Source organism: Callithrix jacchus, chromosome 6, assembly GCF_049354715.1.
Source record: "Callithrix jacchus isolate 240 chromosome 6, calJac240_pri, whole genome shotgun sequence".
Lineage (NCBI taxonomy): Eukaryota > Metazoa > Chordata > Mammalia > Primates > Cebidae > Callithrix > Callithrix jacchus.
In genome coordinates, this window is record NC_133507.1 from 19,449,067 (window position 1) to 19,465,793 (window position 16,727).

Consider the following 16,727-nt stretch of genomic DNA (forward strand, 5'->3'; position numbering starts at 1 on the left):
GGCTTTTCGAGGAGCGACAGGACGCGAAACCAATCGCGGTGAGGCTTTGCGCCCGTGGCGCCATTTGAAATTTTGTGGGGCTCAACGGCTCTCGCAACGCCTACCCGGAGTGAGACCGCTGGTGTTTGCGGGTGTTTGTTGTGCTCGGGGCCGTGTGGAGTAGGTCTGGACCTGGACTCACGGCTGCTTGGAGCGTCCGCCATGAGGAGAAGGTGCGGGTTGCGGGGAAGTCGTGGAGACGCGGGAGGGAGCGACGCCCGTCTCTGGTTCGGGGCCCTTGCGGGGTCCCGGGCCTAGGGCATCACGGCAGCCGGCGCCGGCTGAGGCCGGGGTGCAGAGGGGCTGGGTCTGGAGGCGGCGAGCCGGTGCGAGGGCCGCGGTGGAGGCGAGAGCTGACGCGCTGTGTCTCGGCGGCCGCGGGTGCCCGCAGGCTCGGACGCCCGGGTGGGAGCCCAGCGCCAGTGCCGGGACGCTGCCGGGCGGGCGAGGCCAGGGGCCCGGTGCGGCCTTCACCCGGGCGGTCAGCGCAGGCGCCCAGACCCCACCCTTCCCGCTCGCGGAGTCTCAGGTGCCGCTTCTTGGTGCAGATGACTCGTGGTAAACCTGTGGTCGTGGCTTCTCTCTAAATAAAGCTGTAAAGTTTATTTATCGTTGTTTTTCTTTTATTCTTTTACTTTTGTGGAAACGCGGTCTCCCCATATTGGCCAGGCTGGTCTCGAACTCCTGGCTTTAAGCAATCCTCCCACTGGGATTACAGGCGGGAGCCACGGCGCCCTGCCGGCTGTTTTTCTTTATATCTGGCCAGCGGTGACGTTTTGTTTGAATTGGAAAGACAGCTTTGTTTCCTTGGAAGTTAAGAAATTCGGATTATGGAATTCTTTTCCGGTCGTTTTAACAACTTTCTAGGCAGTGCTGGGGAGGGGCTGTCCAACTTGAAATCGGGACCAGTCGGTGACACTGCCACTTAACAGCTTTGTGACTTCCAAATATTAAGTTTATTTTCTGAAAGTTGTGGATGAAGTATGGTGATGATACAGCGTCAAATAATTTGTAGTTTTTGGTTGAACCAGTTGTGCTAAGGCTTTGTAAGAGTCTTCATTTCATGATCACTAATTCTGATCAGCCCTTTTCAGATGCTTGCCCACAAAATAATGGGAGTTTAGAGCCAACATAGTGAAATCCCGTCTCAACTAAAAATACCAAAATTAGCTGGGTGTAGTGGCACACGCCTGTACTCCCGGCTTCTCAGGAGGCTGAGGCAGGAGAATCCCTTGAGCTTGGGGGGCAGAGGTTGCAGTGAGCTGAGATAGCACCACTGCACTCCAGCCTAGCGCAGAGCGAGACTCCGTCTCAAAAAAAAAAAAAAAAAAAAAAAAAAAACCTATTAACAGTTTATAAATTATTTTTATTTTATTATTTATTTATTTATTGTTTGAGACGGAGTTTCGCTCTTGTTACCCAAGCTGGAGTGCAATGGCGCGATCTCGGCTCACCGCAACCTCCGCCTTCTGGGTTCAAGCAATTCTCCTGCCTCAGCCTCCTGAGTAGCTGGGACTACAGGCACACGCCACCATGCCCAGCTAATTTTTTGTATTTTTAGTAGAGACGGGGTTTCACCATGTTGACCAGGATGGTCTCAATCTCTTGACCTCGTGATCCACCCGCCTCGGCCTCCCAAAGTGCTGGGATTACAGGCGTGAGCCACTGCGCCCGGCCTCAGTTTATGATTTATTTAGGCATCTCCTCTTCCAAGGGATTGAATGAAGCAGGAGGAAAAGTTACCTTTTTAATATTGGTCTCAGGCTAAAGGATATAATTAGACCTTATTTTTTTTTTTTGAGACAAGCTCTCACTGTCATCCAGGCTGGAGTGCAGTGGTGACATTGCTCATTGCAGCTTTGACCTCTGGGGCTCAAGCAAAACTCAGGCTTGAATTAACATGGTTATCGATCCCTGAAACAGGTTGTACAGGAGATCAACAAAGCTCCTTCTCTGGAGTGCTAAGAAAAAAAGAGTGCAGTCGATCAGTGAAGGCTGCCTGAGGTAGGAAGTCATTTAGAGGACCATTTTGAGATTTCTTCCAGTCCAGTGATTTATGTTCAAGGCTGGAAAAACTGCCTCATTTTACAACTTTTGTGTCCTTGAGTGGTAGTCTTTGTATGGACTCGTGAGTTTTTCAGTGAGTCTAAAAAAAATCTCAGACTGGCCCCTTTTAGGTGATTACCTGAAACCAGGCAGTATTTAAGTGTATCATAATAATTATTGTTCACAATGATTACTCTGAAGCATCTTAACATGGTACAACTTTATTGAAATGTCACATTCAAAAAGAATTCTTGGGCCTGGCACAGTGACTCACACTTGTAATCCCAGCATTTTGGGAGGCCAAGGTGGGAAGATGATTTGAGCCCAGGAGTTTGAGACCAGCCTGGACAACACAGCCACACCCTGTCTCTATTTAAAAAATATCTTTTTTTTTTTTTTTTGAGATGGAGTTTCGCTCTTGTTACCCAGGCTGGAGTGCAATGGCGCAATCTCGACTCACCACAACCTCCGCCTTCTGGGTTCAGGCAATTCTCCTGCCTCAGCCTCCTGAGTAGCTGGGACTACAGACACGCGCCACCATGCCCAGCTAATTTTTTGTATTTTTAGTAGAGATGTGGTTTCACCATGTTGACCAGGATGGTCTCGATCTCTTGACCTTGTGATCCACCTGCCTCGGCCTCCCAAAGCGCTGGGATTACAGGCTTGAGCCACCGCATCTGGCCCAAAAAATAACAATTTGTAATAAAAAAAGAAAAAAACTTCTTCAATGTTTGTTATATACAAGGAACTACTAAGTGGTAGGGAAACAGCAGTGAGCAAAAGTGTCATCCTTACCCTCACAGAGTTTATATTATAATAGCAAAATAGAAGTGTAATAAACAAGCAAGTATATTGTTTAATGGTGATAAGTGCTATGTAGAGTAATCAAGCAGAGAAAGGGGATAAGTAGTATTGAAGGTGTTGGAATGGGGGTTGTGGTTTTAAAGAGATGGGTCAGGAAAGTCCTCCATGAGAAGGTGATCTCTGAGCAAAGACCTAAGGAGGAAAAGGGTGAAGCTGTGCAGTATGGGGCAGAGGGGAGATCCAGGTAGAGGAATCAGCAATTCCAAGTGCCCAAAGGGGGGATAGTGCCTGGTATGTTCCAGAAACAGCAAAGAGGTCTCTGTGACAGGAATAGAATGAGCACTGAGGTCAAAAGAAATGGCTTTCAGATGGAATGGTGCTCCATAGACCTTTGGAAAAGGCAGAGGCTTTTCCTCAGAGTGAGATGACAAGTCATTGGAGGGGTCTGAGTAGAAGATTAGGACTTGGGGCACCTGTGTTGACAGTAGACTTAAGGAGGCCAGCATTGAAGCAGGGAGACCAGTGAAGAGGCCATTGCCATACAACAAAAAGTTGTTGGTGGTGACCTGGACCAGGGTGGGGGGTAGTAGCAGAGGTCAGGAGTGAGAGTCTGCCCGTCTTGTGTAGATAATGCTAATGGGGGAATATAAGAAAGAAGTATCAAGGATTATATAAAATTTAAGTTAAAAAATTAAGTTCAAAAAAAAAAATTAAGTTCAGTATAATTTGAATGTTAGGGAAGAGTGAGAAATGTTAGTTTTTAATTCTTTGAAAATGATCCTCTTACAGGAACTGTCTCTAAATAGAATAACAGTAATGGGTGTTTGGAATTACCAAACATTTCCAAGAGGCCAAATAAAATTAGTTATATATTAGTAAAAATTATTTTTGCGGGGCAGGAGAGGGGGAGTCTTGCTCTGTCACCCAGGCTGGAGTGCAATAGTGTGATCTCAGTTCACTGCAACCTCTGCCTCCTGGGTTCACCAGGTTCAAGTGATTCTCCTGCCTTAGCCTCCTGAGTATCTGGGATTACAGGTACCTACCACCATGGCTGGCTAGTTTTTGTATTTTTAGTAGAGATGAGGTTTCACCGTCTTGTCCAGACTGGTCTCGAGCTCCGGACCTCAGGTGATCCACCTGCTTTGGCCTCCCAAAGTGCTGGGATTATACACATGAGCCACCACACCCGGCCATAGTAAAAATTTATGTTTTTTAATTAAGTTATAAGTCAAAGAAATTTCGGAATATGTGCCAAGATGTTTTTAATAGCAGCTTTGAGGTATAATCCACATACCACCATACAATGTACTTATTTAAAGTGTATAATTCAGTGCTTTTCAGAGTTGTGTAATCATCACTGCAATCAATTTTAGAACATTTTTATCACCCCTTCAAAATCTCATTAGCAGTCAATCTCCTTTCCACCTTATGGTCCAAATTCTCTCCACCCCCAACTACAAATCTACTTTTTGGCTAGGCAAAAGTGGCTCACATCTATAGTCCCAGCACTTTGGGAGGCCGAGCTGGGAGGACTGCTTGAACCCAGGAGTTCAAGAACAGCTTGGGTAACATAGGGAGACTCTGCTTCTACAAAAAAAATGTTTGTAAGTTAGCTGGGTGTGGTGGCTCACACCTGTAGTCCCATATACTCCAGAGGTGGGAGGATCACCTGAGCCTAGGAGGTTGAGGCTGCAGTGAGCCATTATCACATTACTGCACTCCAACCTGGGTGAAAGAGGGAGGCCCTGTCTCAAAAAAAAAAATATACCCCAAATCTACTTTTTACTGATTCTGGATATTTCATATAAACAGAACCATCACTGTGGTCTTTTTTGACTTGCTTCTTTGACTTAGCATAATGTTTTCAAGGTTTATTGCCGAATACTATTCCATTGTATGGTTATACACTACATTTTATTTATCCATTCATAAGTTGATGGCCATTCGTGTTGTTTTTTCCCACTTTTTGGCTATCATAAATAATGCTGCTATAAACATTTGTGTTGTTTTAGTATAAATGTTTTCATTTCTTTTGGGTAAATACCCAGTAATAAAATTGCTGGGTTGTATAAACTCTTGTTAAACTGAGGGGCTGGGTACAGTGGCTCATGTTTGTAATCCCAACACTTTGGGAGGCCAAGGTGGGAGAATGGCTTGGACCCAAGAGTTCAAGACCAGCCTGAGTAACATGGCAAACCTTTAACAAAAAACAAAAACTAGCCAAGTGTGATGGTACATGTCTATGGTCACAGCTACTTGGGAGGCTAAACAGGGAGAACTGCCTTGAGCCTGGGAGGTTGAGGCTGCAGTGAGCTATGATCACACCACTGCACTCCAACCCAGGTGCGCTCTGTCTCAAAAAAAACCAAAGCAACAACTGAGTAGCAATCAGACTGTTTTCTTTTTTTTTTTTTTTGAGACAGAGTCTTGCTCTGTCACCAGGCTGGAGTGCAATGGCACAATTTCTGCTCACTGCAACCTCCGCCTCCTGGGTTCAAGCAATTCTTCTGCCTCAGCCTCTTGAGTAGCTGGAATTACAGGCACCTACCACTGTGCCCAGCTAGTTTTTGTATTTTTAGTAGAGATGGGGTTTTGCCATTTTGGCCAAGCTGGTTTTGAACTCCTGACCTCAAGTGATGCGCCCTCCTTGGCCTCCCAAAGTGCTGGGATTACAGGTGTGAGCCGTCACGCCCTGCCTAGACTGTTTTTTCAAAGAGGCTGCACCATCTTGCCTTCTCACAAGCTGTGTCTGAGGGTTCTAGATTCTCTAGATTCTCACCAATACTTGTTGCTATAATATTTTTTTGTTATAATCGTCCTGTTGGTTATGAAGTGGTTTTGATTTGCATTTCCCTAATGACTAATATTGAGCCTCTTTCCTGTGCTTAATGGCCATTTTTACATCGTCCTTGGAGAAATGTCTATTCAGATTCTTTGCCCATTGTGCTAGATTTTTTTATTCAGAAAAATGGTCACTTTGTCTTTTAGATGTGTTAGAGAGAGAGGCAGCCCTGTTTGTAAACCTTTGTTAGGATTTGAGAATGCATAATACTTCAATTAGGTTAGGTAGGTTAGGCGCACAGGACCCTTTGGCAGGAATTCAGGGCCATTCATTTTACATCTATTGAACAACTACTATGCATTAGGGTATGGTAAAATGAAGATGTGAAGGTCCTTGCCCTGGAATGTATGGTCTACTGGGGGGCTGGGGGAAAATGGGAAGTGAGTGACAGGTCCACAGCTCTCCAGAGGCGGTGGTGGCAGATAGAAGGAACTGAAGGTACAAAGCATGGTGGCATGAAGAAATGAGGGCTGCATGGTGGCATGAACCACATGAGGGCTGCATGTGGTTTACTGAGGGGCATTGTTCCGAGAATGGCCGAAGTCTTGGAAGTGACAAGTGGGAAAGATAAGCAGACAGGCTTGGAGAGAGGTGTTAGAAGGCCTTTCCGTGGAAGGTGGTTGAACTATTTCCTGAGGACAGTGGGGCCTTTGAAGGGGATCCCTTAGCCAGGGATCTGATGGTATTTGTTGTCATGACAAACTAGCTGTCATGTGGAGATGGGCTAGGCAGGGGTAGGTCTCTCAGACGGAGAAAACTCTGGGACACTTACTGAAGTAATGACCTCCAGAGCAGTGCCCCTAGCTGGCCTGTCTCAAAGCCAGGGCTTTGCATCCAGGTTGAATATTGGCCACAGATTGGATCTTAAGAGCTATTTTTAATAAAATGTTAATATTAGGATTTTAACTTGTGCATTCTTTTGTCTTCAAAATGAAGTGCAAAAGGAGTGTTTGCCTGAGGAAAGCTCTTTAGTTGGACTTCAGTTGAGACTGTATTAAATAAATGGCTTACTAACATTTCTTTTTACCTTCTGTTGGACTTGAACTGTCAACATTTTTAAGGTGAAGGGAGTAAATTATTTTAAACATTTGTCAATATTTGGGTATTGGTGGTATGGCATCTGGCACAGACAACAGGTATTTGTGTAGAAACGCTTCTCAAGGACGGGCAACCTCTAAACTGGGATTTCATGGCTAGAGATATTTTGGATATTAGTGTATTAACAGCTTTGGAGAGACACATTGTTAGAGATTTAGGCTGGTGACTTGTAGAACCACTGAACTCTCTGAGACAGAAAGAACCTAATGAAAGTTTCTAGCTCAGAGGCACCCTGCCTCGGCCTCCCAAAGTGCTGAGATTACTGGCATGAGCCACCACACCCGGTGGGTTTTTTCATTTTCATTGCTGTGTTATTGCATTGTGGTAATGTACTATTCATTCTGTTGACAGACATCTGGCCTGTTTCTGTTTCTGTGCTATATGAGTAGCGCTTCTCTGACCATTCTCATATGTGTCTTTGGTGAACATATGTGTTAATTTCTGCTAGGTCTGTATGTAGAGGTGGAACTGCTGGGTTCAGCTTTAGATAGACTGCCAACAGTTTTAAAACTAGTTGTACCAATTTACACCATACCAGCAGTGTATGAAAGTTCTCTTGGCAAAAAAAAAAAAGGGGGGGGGTCCAAAGTGGCTCCCGCCTGAGGTCATGGCCCTCGCGAAGGCGAGGTCATCAGTTCAAGGCTAACCTGAGCAACCTCATAAGCTCAAACTGATTGGCAAAAAAAAAAAAAAAAAAAAAAGTTCTCACTTTTCTCTATACTCACCAACACTTAATGTTGTCTTTAGCCATTCTTTGAGCTGCTAGTTGTATTTTAAGAATAATGGGCCAGGTGCGGTGGTTCACGCCTGTAATCCCAGCACTCTGGGAGGCCAAAATGGGTGGATCACTTGAGGTCATGAGTTGGAGGCTAGCCTGGCCAACATGGTGAAACCCCATCTCTACTGAAAATACAAAAATTAGCCAGCATGGTGACACAAGCCTGTAATCTGAGCTACCTGGGAGGCTGAGGCAGGAGAATCACTTGAACCCAGGAGCAGGGGTTGCAGTGAGCCAAGATCACACAATTGTACTCCAGCCAGGGCAGTGGAGTGAGATTCTGTCTCCAAAATAATAATAATGATAATAATTACAATAAATAAATGAATAAAATAAAAAGGTTAGGCATGGCAGCTCATGTCTGTAATCCCAGCACTTTGGGGAGGCCAAGGCAGGTGGATCCCCTAAGGTCAGGAGCTTGAGAGCAGCCTGGCCAACATGACAAATCCTCGTCTCCACTAAAAATACAAAAACTATCCGAGCATGGTAGCACACACCTGCAGTCCCACCTACTCAAAATTAGGAGGCTGAGTCAGGAGAACCCAGGAGGCGGGATGAACACAGAAGGCCGAGGCTGCAGTGAGCTAAGATCATGCCACTGCACACCAGCCTGGGTAATAGAGCAACACACTGTCTCAAAGAAAAAAAGAACAACCAAAAACTAGTAATAAATTGAGTAAAAGTATTTATAATTCTGTATTCTACTTCCATAGGACCGATCAAAGTCCAGAAAGTTCAGTTTCCATGATGTAATATGATATGAAGTCTTGCATTGCTGAAGCTAGTCTTTTCTTCTTTTTTGAGACGGAGTTTCGCTCTTGTTACCCAGGCTGGAGTGCAATGGCACGATCTCGGCTTACTGCAACCTGCGCCTTCTGGGTTCAGGCAATTCTCCTGCCTCGGCCTCCTGAGTAGCTGGGGTTACAGGCATGCGCCACCATGCCCAGCTAATTTTTTGGGTTTTTTTTAGTAGAGACAGCATTTCACCATGTTGACCAGGATGGTCTCGATCTCTTGACCTTGTGATCCACCCACCTCGGCCTCCCAAAATGCTGGGATTACAGGCTTGAGCCACCACGCCCGGTCGAAGCTAGTCTTTTTAGTAGAGATGAGGTTTCACCATGTTGGCCAGGCTGGGCTCAAACTCCTGACCTTAGGTGATCTGGCCAACTCGGCCTCCAAGAGTGCTGGGCTTACAGGCATGAGCCACCATGCCTGGCCATGAAAGGCTAGTCTTTTTAGTTCTTGAAAATAGTGCTTTTAGTTTAGAGGCTGTGACTGATGTAACTAACAGGGCTTATTTTTTGGTTTTCAGTGAGGTGCTGGCGGAGGAGTCCATAGTATGTCTGCAGAAAGCCCTAAATCACCTTCGGGAAATATGGGAGCGAATTGGGATTCCAGAGGACCAGCGGTTACAAAGAACTGAGGTGGTAAAGAAGCATATCAAGGTGGGTTGAATAGTACTGGGCTGTGCATTGGACCATGGTAAGAATGTTTGGTGTCTCACCTCTGATAGCATACAGAAAGGATATGTGATCACAGCATTAGGATAGCACAGGCTCTTCCTGTTTGGTCCCTTCTTGATGTTTGATGAGGCTGGGCACAGTGGCTCATGCCTGTAATCCTAGCACTTTGGGAGGCTGAGGCATGTGGATTACTTGAGGTCAGCTTGACCAACATGGTGAAACCCCGTCTCTACTAAAAATACAAAAATTAGCCAGGTGCAGTGGTGGGCACCTGTAATCCCAGCTACTCGGGAGGCTGAGGCAGGAGAATCCCTTGAACTCGGGAGGTGGAGGTTGCAGTGAGCCGAGATCTTGCCATTGCACTCTGGCCTGGGTGACAGAGTGAGACTCAGTCTCAAGGAAAAAAAAGGAAAGAAAAATTTGAGGAGTTTGGTGTTGGGAGTTTTTTTCCTCCATGGCCTCAGTATTATGGATTGTTTTCTCTCTTGTAGGAACTCCTGGATATGATGATTGCTGAAGAGGAAAGCCTGAAGGAAAGACTCATCAAAAGCATATCCGTCTGTCAAAAAGAGCTGAATACTCTGTGCAGCGAGTTGCGTGTTGAGCCATTTCAGGTCCGTGACAGCCCATGGAGTCTCTAGGGAATCTGTGTAGGGCCTGAGATTTAGGAAGCAACATTGACTTGGGCCTGCAGATAACGAGAGGCTTCCTCGTAGGGGTGGAGCTAGACATGAGAAATGGGGAGACGTGGTGCATTGTTAATTAGGCCCTGCAGAGGAATTCTCACCTCTGTGGAGAGCTGCCCTCGGGAGAGGTGAAGCAGCTAAGAGATGATCAGAAAAAAGCTGCCGTTTACCGTAGTTTTGCTTTGTAGATTTTTTATAAACTCTGAGAAAAAGGTAGGTATAGATAGTACTGCACTGTTTTTCTCGAAAAGAAAATGAAAACAGGAAGCACAAGTAATGACAAAAAGGAATACTACCCAAAAAAAAACAAGCTTTGTGGGTTTTATCATACCCAGAAGCTGCATACACTGAACCAACCAAAACAGCTACTTCAGAAGAAATGTCTTAAAAGCTGGAATATCAGGAGTGCAAAGTCCAGTTCAGAACATGCCCTGACATCTATTGGTGGATGGAGCTGAGACGTGGCTATATTGTGGGTCACTGCAAGTCAGACTTGAGTGAGGACACCAGCAAGGATGAAATGAAACATGGGGTATTGAAACATCTCTGCTTAGAACCAGTGGAAGCAGTGCCAGGATCATAAAAATTAGAACAGATGTGGAGCTTGAAAAGATAGTGAGTGCAACCAGAAGGTTCTCAGGTCCCTCCTCTTACAGGAAGCTGCCTAGGTATCTGTTTGGAGTTAGCCTAGGAGGGAGACCACCTTTAAAGTGCAAAGGATATCCACACCTGGTAGCCAAGAACAATCAGGCAGAGGAGAACATGAAGTGGAGCTTCCTGGAGTCAACATAAATGTCTTAAATATAATAGATTAGTTCACAATGTTAAATGAAATTGTGTAAATTTATAGGACATATAAGAATAATTTATATGTCCTATTAATAAAAAGCCACTTTTAGGCCAGGCACGGTGGCTCACGTCTGTAATCCCAGCACTTTGGGAGGCCAAGGCGAGTGGATCATGAGGTCAAGAGATCGAGACCATCCTGGTCAACATGATGAAACCTCGTCTCTACTAAAAATACAAAAAATTAGCTGGATATGGTGAGCGCGTGCCTGTAATCCCAGCTACTCAGGAGGCTGAGGCAGGAGAATTGCCTGAACCCAGGAGGCGGAGGTTGCGGTGAGCCGAGATCGCGCCATTGCACTCCAGCCTGGGTAACGAGCGAAACTCCGTCTCAAAAAAATGCCACTTTTTCTTTCCTGATGCCACTTTTTCTTTCCTGGTTACCAGTTAGGAGTATGGCAGGGACAACTAGATCGGTTTTTGTTGGTAAGGTGAGATGATGTCCATAGAAGGATGAGTATTTAGATAAGAGCTAGGCATACCACCCTACAGCTAACCCAAATCAAGCTCTCCAGCCAATTTACACTTTATAAAAGTGCCCAGTGCCTGGAGAAATCTAATCTAGGGACAAAAGGTAAAATGGTGGTTGCCAGGTGTGGGGAAGGGAAAAACTGGAGACTTACTGTTTAAGTATGAAATTTTACTTTTGCAAGAGGAAATGCATTTGGAAGTGATGGTCAGGGTTGCATAACAATACAGCTGTACCTAATACCACTGAGCGGTATGCTTAATACCATTGAACGGTACACTTAATACCACTGAACTCTACACTTAAGACCACTGAATTCTACACTTAATATCACCGAATGGTGTACACTCAATACCACCAAATGGTACACTTAATACCACTGAATGGTATATTTAATACCACTGAACTCTACACTTAACACCACTGAACGGTACACTTAATACCACTGAATAGCACACTTAGTGCCACTGAATGGTACAATTAATACCACTGAACAATACAGTTAATACCACTGAACAGCACACTTAGTGCCACTGAATGGTACACTTAATACCACTGAACTCTACACTTAATGCCACTGAACAGTTCACATTATCACTGAACTGCACACTTAATGGTTAAGAAAGTAAATTTTATATTCTACCATAATTTTTTTAATTGGGGGGGGAAAAGTACCCTGGTATCTGTTGACTTTTCTTCACTGGGACCTTCCTTAGGAAAACCTTTGTGCCATTTTCTGTTGTCCATGAGTTGACTGACTTGTAAGTTTAACTGAAAGTCTGTCATCCTAGCCACCTTCTCTTGTCTTTATCTTCCTTTGAAGGAATTCACTTGGAATCTTATAACAGTGGTACATTGTCTTATTCAGGAAGAAGGAGAGACTACCATCTTGCAACTAGAAAAAGATTTGCGCACGCAGGTGGAATTGATGCGAAAACAGAAAAAGGAGAGAAAACAGGAACTGAAGCTACTTCAAGAGCAAGATCAAGAACTGTGTGAAATTCTTTGTATGCCCCACTATGATATTGATAGTGCCTCCGTGCCCAGCTTAGAAGAGCTGAACCAGTTTAGGCAACATGTGGCAACTTTGAGGGAAACAAAGGTACACTGCCTACATTCATACTTCCTAAAAGTCACTTTGGTTTTCCTCTAGGTATCTTGTAATTGCTTTGTTTTAAAGGCTTCTAGGCGTGAGGAGTTTGTCAGTCTAAAGAGACAGATCATACTGTGTATGGAGGAATTAGACCACACCCCAGACACAAGCTTTGAAAGAGAAGTGGTGTGTGAAGACGAAGATGCCTTTTGCTTGTCTTTGGAGAATATTGCAACACTACAGAAGTTGCTATGGCAGGTACTGTCTTCTCACATTATCCCTGGAATCTCCCTAGTATAGAGCAGTTTGAAAAAACTGACAGTTGCTGGGTGTGGTGGCTCACGCCTGTAATCCCAGCACTTTGAGAGGACAAGGCAGGCGGATCACAAGGTCATGAGTTCAAGACCAGCCTGGCCAATATGGTGAAACCCCATCTCTACTAAAAATACAAAATTAGCTGGGCGTGGTGGCACATGCCTGTAGTCCCAGCTACTTGGGAGGCTGTCTCAAAAAGAACAAAACAACAAAACCAAACACAATTTTTCTTCAGTCTTAAATAAGGAGCCAACCTCAGGTAAGAGAATGAGAGACGATAACAACAGTAATATATACAATCTTGATTTTTGTTTTGTAACAGTTAAAAAAACATTATATGTAGCTCCAAGAAAATGAAATTGAAATTATAGGTGAAATAATATTAGTCATTTGAAGTAGCCTAGTGTTTTAAACATTCTTTTCAGTTCTTTTTTTTTTTTTTTTTGAGACGGAGTTTTGCTCTTGTTACCCAGGCTGGAGTGCAATGGCGTGATCTCGGCTCACCGCAACCTCCGCCTCCTGGGTTTAAGCAATTCTCCTGCCTCAGCCTCCTGAGTAGCTGGGATTACAGGCACACACCACCGTGCCCAGCTAATTATTTGTATTTTTAGTAGAGACGGGGTTTCACCATGTTGACCAGGATGGTCTCGAATCTCTTGACCTCGTGATCCACCCATCTCGGCCTCCCAAAGTGCTGGGATTACAGGCGTGAGCCACCATGCCCGGCCCCATTCTTTTCAGTTCTAAATTTGAATGCTAATTCTTGGAATCTTAGATCATGACAGCCTTACAGCTTGTGTTTAGAAGGCATGAAAACGCTGCTTTGAACTCTCATGGAAGGGCCTCCTCTCCCTGTGTATCCAGACATTTCTTTGAAGGAAGCCAGAGGGCTAGTCTCTGTGCTACTGCTTTGCTGTGAATGACACTGACATTTCTGTGCTGTAGCTGGAAATGCAGAAATCACAAAATGAAGCAGTGTGTGAGGGTCTGCGCGCTCAAATCCGAGAGCTCTGGGACAGGCTGCAAATACCTGAAAAAGAGAGAGAAGCAGTGGCCACCATTATGTCTGGGTCAAAGGCCAAGGTTCGGAAAGCGGTAAGAAACCCAATGGGTGCTGGGTCAGCAGTCTTCTCTCAGCACTTTTGTGTTAGTTATAGAGAGTGTTGATTTGGTTGGGCACAGTGGCTCATGCCTGTAAGCCCTGCACATTGGGATACTGAGGTGGGTGGATCATTTGGGGTCAAGAGTTCAAAACCAGCCTGGCCAACACAGTGAAACCCCATCTCTACTAAAAATATAAAAATGAGCCAGGTGGTAGTGGTGTGCGCCTGTAACCCCAGTTACTTGGGAGGCTAAGGCAGGAGAATTGCTTGAACCTGGGAGGCAGGGGTAACAGCAAGCTAAGATTATGCCACTGCTCTCCAGTCTGGGTAAGAAAAAGAGACCCTGTCTCAAAAAAAAGTGTTGATTTATAATACCTCTATGGCTTTGCATTATAATTTTACTTAAAAGGGGGGAAACTTTTGCAAACCTAACAGAAGTATGGCAGCCACCCTTAGTAAGCCTCTTTCTTTCAGCTGCAATTAGAAGTGGATCGGCTGGAAGAACTGAAAATGCAAAACCTGAAGAAAGTGATTGAGGCAATTCGAGTGGAGCTGGCTCAGTACTGGGACCAGTGCTTTTATAGCCAGGAGCAGAGAGAAGCCTTTGCCCCTTTCCATGCTGGTGAGTACAGGACTGAGGTCTTTGGTTGGTTTGTTTGGAGACAGGTCTTACTCTGTTGTCTGGTCTCAAATTCCTAGGCTCAAACAATCCCCACTTTGCCTCCCAAAGTGTTGGGCCACCACCACACCCAGCCAGAAGTGGGGTCTTCATGTGGCCTGCTCACTAGTTTTTAACAAGTCCAGACATTCACCAGAAGTGTTTCCTCTTCTGAACAGATAATAGCAGCTTTCCAAGACATTGAGTATAACTGCCATTCCTGTATGGAAAAGCATTTGCAAGTATTATTGGGAAACATTGGCCTCTTGCTTTCTGAAGCAGTGTGTCACTATAGTCTCTAGCTGTGAAGCTTCAGTTTCTGTCGGTGCTTACTTTCTGCCAGGTGCAGTGTCAAACCCTTCACAATATTATTTCAGACTCCTCGTGTCAAGAGGTGAGGACACTAAAGCACATACTGCTGAGTAACTTAATCCAGAGACATACAGTGGGAAATGCCAGAGCCTCCGTGGGAGCCAAAAGGAGCTTGACTCCTGGAGCCCAGTGGAATTCTAGTCTGAGCTGAACTAAGTGTAAAGATGAAGCTATCCCAACTAAATTCAACAGATGTTTTTGCACATTTTCTGTGATCCCCCATCTACTGGCTGGGCAGGACAGAAAGGAAGAATATGAGCCGCTGGCCGCAGTGGCGCATGCCTGTAGTCACAGCTACTTGGGAGGCTGAGGCTGGAGGATCACTTGAGCCCAGGAGTTCTGGGCTGTAGTGTGCTGTGCTGATCAGGTGTCCATACTTAAGTTCTGCATCAATCTGGTGACCTCCCGGGAGCAGGGGAACACCAGGTTGCCTAAGAAGTTGTGAACCAGCCCAGGTCGGAAACGGAGCAGGTCAAAACTCCCATGCTGATCAGTAGTGGGATCGTTCCTGTGAATAGCCACTGCACTTCAGCCTTGGCAACATAGCGAGACCCGTCTCTTTAAAAAAAAAAAAAAAAAAAAAAGGAACAATATGAAAGAAACCTGAGACAAGGCAAGAGATGATGCAGATTTTTGACGTTATTTTAGTGTCTATCCTAGTCTCTTAGGCTCTAGTCTCCCAGGCCGATTGTGACAAAGCTAGTTTTTATTAACCACTATCATCATCTATTGCACAGACACAGACCTGTTCCTGTATCATTTTACTATAAGGAAAAAAATCTATTTCCATTTTAGGGAATGGGGATTCGTAAAATTGATACTAAACACTAGAGGAATTGTTTTTAAAATATTGGGCCTATATTTTGCAGAGGACTACACAGAAAATCTGCTCCATCTCCATGATGCTGAGATTGTGCGGTTAAGAAACTACTATGAAGCTCACAAGGAACTCTTTGAAGGTGTCCAGAAGTGGGAAGAAAGCTGGAGGCTTTTCTTAGAGTTTGAGGTACTGCCCTAGTTTATGTGTTTTTGTTTCAACTGGTTTTTTTTTTTTTTTTTTTTTTTTTTGAGATGGAATCTTGCTCTGTCACTCAGGCTGGAGTGCAATGGCACGCTCATGGCCCACTGCTACCTCCGCCTCCCGGGTTCAAGCGATTCTCCTGCCTCAGCCTCCTAAGTAGCTGGTCTTGAACTCCTAACCTCAGATGATCTGCTGGCTCAGACTCCCAAAGTGCTGGGATGATAGGCATGAGCTACCACACCTGGCAAACATTTTACATTTTTAAAATCCATTTTAAGGGTAAATTTAGCAAAAACCAGATTATCTATAAATCTCACTGGGCACATTTAAGCTGCATTGTTTCAGAATGCCGGCAGTGAGTGAGCAACTAAAGGGGCCACCATCAGATTTCTGAGTGTAGACCCTCCTCCTTGTCCCTTCACACACCTGTCTCCTGGAGAGATGTCGTCATCTGACATCCAAACCAAGGAAGGAAGCCAATGATGTTAAACATTGGAGCCTGTCTTTTTAGATTAAAAAGAAACAGTAGTTTTCCTGCACCCCAGTGAATGATCTTGCCCATGTGTGAGAGTGTCCACAGCTCACTGGCTTTAGAACATCACCGTTCCTCACTGCCGAGAGCAGGCAGGAATGCAGACCTCTTTGAGTGGCTTTAATCATATATATCATTTTATGAGAACAAAGCGTCTTAGCAGAAGTTACTGGTCTTACGGTGCCAGGTTTTCCACTAACTGTATTTTTCACAGAGAAAAGCTTCAGATCCAAATCGATTTACAAATCGGGGAGGAAATCTTCTAAAAGAAGAAAAACAACGAGCCAAGCTCCAGAAAACGCTGCCTAAGGTAATATTGTTGCTAAGGGTTTTGGTGCTTGGCTACAAAGGTACCTCACTATTTGTACGTCTTTTTCTTTCTATTGTTTTGCCTCAAAAGTATTTTCTTCAAAGCTTCAGTAGAGATAAGAAGTTCTATATTCCGTATAAGCAACTGAGTATCAAGGCACACTCCTTTGCTAGGACTGCCATCATAAAGCACAGTGGACTGGGCAGCTTTGACAACAGCAATTCATCCTCTTTCAACTCTAGAAGCTGC

At 44.8% G+C, this 16,727-nt stretch overlaps 2 protein-coding genes across 29 annotated transcripts in view; one reads left to right on the top strand and one right to left on the bottom strand.

Annotated features, from left to right (window-relative positions):
• Positions 1-16,727, top strand: part of PRC1 (protein regulator of cytokinesis 1) — a 24,178-nt gene continuing 7,451 nt past the window's right edge. For 6 of the 16 annotated variants that reach the window (XM_002749111.7, XM_008998379.5, XM_035303848.3 and 3 more), the window contains exons 1-9: positions 99-212; positions 8,923-9,055; positions 9,565-9,687; positions 11,943-12,176; positions 12,255-12,425; positions 13,428-13,577; positions 14,060-14,207; positions 15,485-15,621; positions 16,383-16,478. In XM_002749111.7, coding sequence (XP_002749157.3) covers positions 202-212; positions 8,923-9,055; positions 9,565-9,687; positions 11,943-12,176; positions 12,255-12,425; positions 13,428-13,577; positions 14,060-14,207; positions 15,485-15,621; positions 16,383-16,478 — 1,203 coding nt within the window. In that variant the 5' untranslated portion in view covers positions 99-201. Of the gene's footprint in view, positions 39-98; positions 213-8,699; positions 9,056-9,564; positions 9,688-11,942; positions 12,177-12,254; positions 12,426-13,427; positions 13,578-14,059; positions 14,208-15,484; positions 15,622-16,382; positions 16,479-16,727 lie in introns of those variants that run through there. The other 10 variants (XM_078326803.1, XM_078326805.1, XM_078326806.1 and 7 more) reach the window with 5 other exon arrangements.
• RCCD1 (RCC1 domain containing 1) overlaps positions 12,772-16,727 on the bottom strand; it is a 22,631-nt gene continuing 18,675 nt past the window's right edge. For 10 of the 13 annotated variants that reach the window (XR_013518699.1, XR_013518698.1, XR_013518705.1 and 7 more), the window contains one exon: positions 12,772-13,512. The gene's annotated coding sequence lies outside the window, so the exon portion shown is untranslated. Of the gene's footprint in view, positions 15,174-16,727 lie in introns of all 13 variants that reach the window. The other 3 variants (XR_013518696.1, XR_013518700.1, XR_013518697.1) reach the window with 1 other exon arrangement.